Consider the following 2942-nt stretch of genomic DNA (forward strand, 5'->3'; position numbering starts at 1 on the left):
GGCCAAACCCTAACCCTAACAAACAAAAGTGGGTTGCAGCAACAAAATAACACTTGAAAGGGTTAAAGAGCCAAAGAAAAGTATGCATGGTCCCATTCTTCTTCTTTCCTTTAGTCAGTCCTTCCATAACATCTAGCTAATAACCCTTAAGGGTACGTTTGGATGGCCCGTCACCGTGGCCCCCTTTTTGGTTATGTTCCGTGGTATAAAGTTAATATCTTGACGCATTTCTTCTCGCCAAATAGGTCTGGCGACGAAGACTGGCCGGTGACTGGTGCAACTTACCAAACAAGTTTGCTATAAGAAGCAGTGAATCCAAACTAAGTCTAAATAAAGTCTTGACTTGGGGATTGGGTCCCTTATACGGCCATTCATGTCTTTATGAATTTTGAATGATGAAAAGAGGCATCTCACGTGGAGTCTGAACCAAAGGGGCCCTTGTCCAACCACAAATTAAAATTATATAAAAAGTTTTTCAAAAAAGGGAAATTTTATCAATTATTACTATGAGAATAAACATGTAACACAAAAAGATTATTTAAGTTAGTAAAGCAATTTTGCATTTCTTTTTTTCTAAAAGAATTGCCTTTTTTTTAATTGTTGGTTAAAGACCCCCACCCCCTTATAATTCTCACTCATTCTCTATTAGAAACAATTTCATTTCTACTTTTTATTCATACATATGAATGTTGATTTTTTATACCTACTAATTGACTATGAGTGCCAAAAAAAGAAAGAATTGATTCAAAACAACCGAAATTTTTAAAAGTTTAGAGAAGTCGAAGAAAAATGATCTAACGAAGTACTGACAACAAGCTCAAAACTAATCCAACATATCAACAATGTTATTGAACAAGTTAAACAATGACCTAGTCTTAACCTCAGTCAAAGTCGTGAAGATGAATCTCAATCGATTTCCATACACTTAAGTCAATCTTGCTATCGAAAAATTCTCTTATTCCCTAATCTACCATATAATCACCAAGTTACACACATGATCAAGTCTTAACCTGGGTTATGTACTGGTAAAAGTCATTTTTTGTTTGAATTCAAAATTTTATAATTGGTTTCTTATTTAGATTAATTAAAAAAACAAAAAAAAATATATAAAATATGTGTTTCTTCCCCTTATTCATAATCATCAACTTAACATATGTGTGTGTGAGTGTGTGTAGATGTTTTTCTTTATACGAATTAAAGAGGAGAGACCCACAAGAGATTAAATTAAGTAGTCCCCATTACCATTTGTACACAAAAAACAAGTGGAGAGAGAAAGAGAGATATTTAGAGAAAGAAAGAAAGAGATTATTTTTCATGTGATCATGGAAGGAGGCGATGATCATCATCTCCACCGCCCTACAAACTTCCCTTTCCGTTTACTAGAAAAAAAAGAAGATCTAGAACCTTCTTGTTCAACCTCATCTTCCTCCGGTTATCCTTCCCTCGCCATCTCCACCGCCCTACCTTCCTCCTCCTCCCCCTCCGCCGCCGCACCCGCCGCCGACACGTCCAATAAGAAGCCGCCACCTAAGCGAACCTCCACCAAAGACCGCCACACAAAAGTCGACGGCCGTGGTCGCCGGATCCGCATGCCCGCCTTATGCGCCGCTCGTGTCTTCCAACTGACACGCGAATTAGGTCACAAATCTGATGGAGAAACCATCGAGTGGTTACTACAACAAGCGGAGCCGGCGGTTATAGCGGCTACAGGAACGGGAACTATCCCTGCAAACTTCACTTCACTTAACATATCTCTTCGAAGCTCCGGTTCATCCATGTCGGTTCCATCTCATCTCCGATCCTCGTATTATAACCCTAGTTTCTCGAATTTAACGCAAACGCAAACGCAGCGGCGAGGGATGGTTAATTTCCCGGCTATTGGTTTGTCAACTTCGGAGAATAATAACAATAATTCCCCGTCGGCTATGCTTAATTTTCAGATGAGCCCAACTCCGACGAGTCTTGATCATAATTCATCGGAAAAAAGGGCGGAGATTTCTCAGTTGGGGAGTTATCTGATGCAGACTAGCACGGGGGCGATTCCGGCGAGTCACGGTTCGATTCCGGCGAACTTTTGGATGGTGGCGAATTCTAACAATCAAGGTCATGTGATGAGTGGAGATCCAATTTGGACTTTTCCTAGTGTTAATAATAGTGGTTTATATAGAGGCACAATGTCTAGTGGTTTACATCTTATGAATTTTCCGACACCGGTTGCTCTCTTGCCGACTCAGCAACTCGGTGGTGGTGGTGGTGGTGGTGATGGGAATAATGGTGGTATTCCGGAAGGTCATTTGGGTATGTTGGCCGGGTTAAACCCTTATCGACCCATCTTATCAGAATCGACCCACACAACCCGATCTCATAATCCGCACCATGGTAGTCCGGAGGACAATCGACACGACTCCACCAATCATCATAATTGATCGGTCGAGATCAAGACCACAAGGTTTGGATTTCGTAAATGAATTCGGTTTTCGATTTTCTTTGCAAGAACAATTTTGTGTGATTAATGTGAGTCTTTTTTCTTTCTTTTCTTTAAGTTTTGTTTTTTTGGTATTTAGGGTTTGGAGAGACTATTATTATTTGACATGGGTTATTGACCTCACAATATTATTATCATTATTGTCTTGAAAATGTGGTTTTTGTTTGTGTTTTTGATCCCTCTCAAGATATATAGAGCAATTGTGATCAATTAATTGTATACAACTTGAAATTGGGTTTTCTGCAATTAATTTATAATATGGTGATTAATTATTGAAGTACAATATTATTTTGTCATTGTGAAAAGTATTTGTGCAAGGTTGGGGATAATGCAACATTGTTACTCATCAGTCAATTAGAACTTGTTTGATTTAGATTATTTTAAATAAATTATATGTGTTATAAACTATTATTTTAAAAAAATTTAAAATATTAAATCAATTTACTCAAATAAAGCC

The 2942-nt window shown here is 38.2% G+C and overlaps 1 protein-coding gene across 1 annotated transcript; it reads left to right on the forward strand.

The window, feature by feature from the left end:
• Window positions 1–1218: 1218 nt before the first annotated feature.
• LOC124931214 (transcription factor TCP15-like) lies at window positions 1219–2650 on the forward strand. The gene has a single exon (XM_047471636.1). The coding sequence runs from the start codon at window positions 1323–1325 to the stop codon at window positions 2424–2426; it is 1104 nt and encodes a 367-aa protein (XP_047327592.1). The 5' UTR covers window positions 1219–1322; the 3' UTR covers window positions 2427–2650.
• The last annotated feature ends 292 nt before the right edge of the window (window positions 2651–2942 follow it).

This window comes from Impatiens glandulifera, chromosome 3, assembly GCF_907164915.1.
Source record: "Impatiens glandulifera chromosome 3, dImpGla2.1, whole genome shotgun sequence".
Lineage (NCBI taxonomy): Eukaryota > Viridiplantae > Streptophyta > Magnoliopsida > Ericales > Balsaminaceae > Impatiens > Impatiens glandulifera.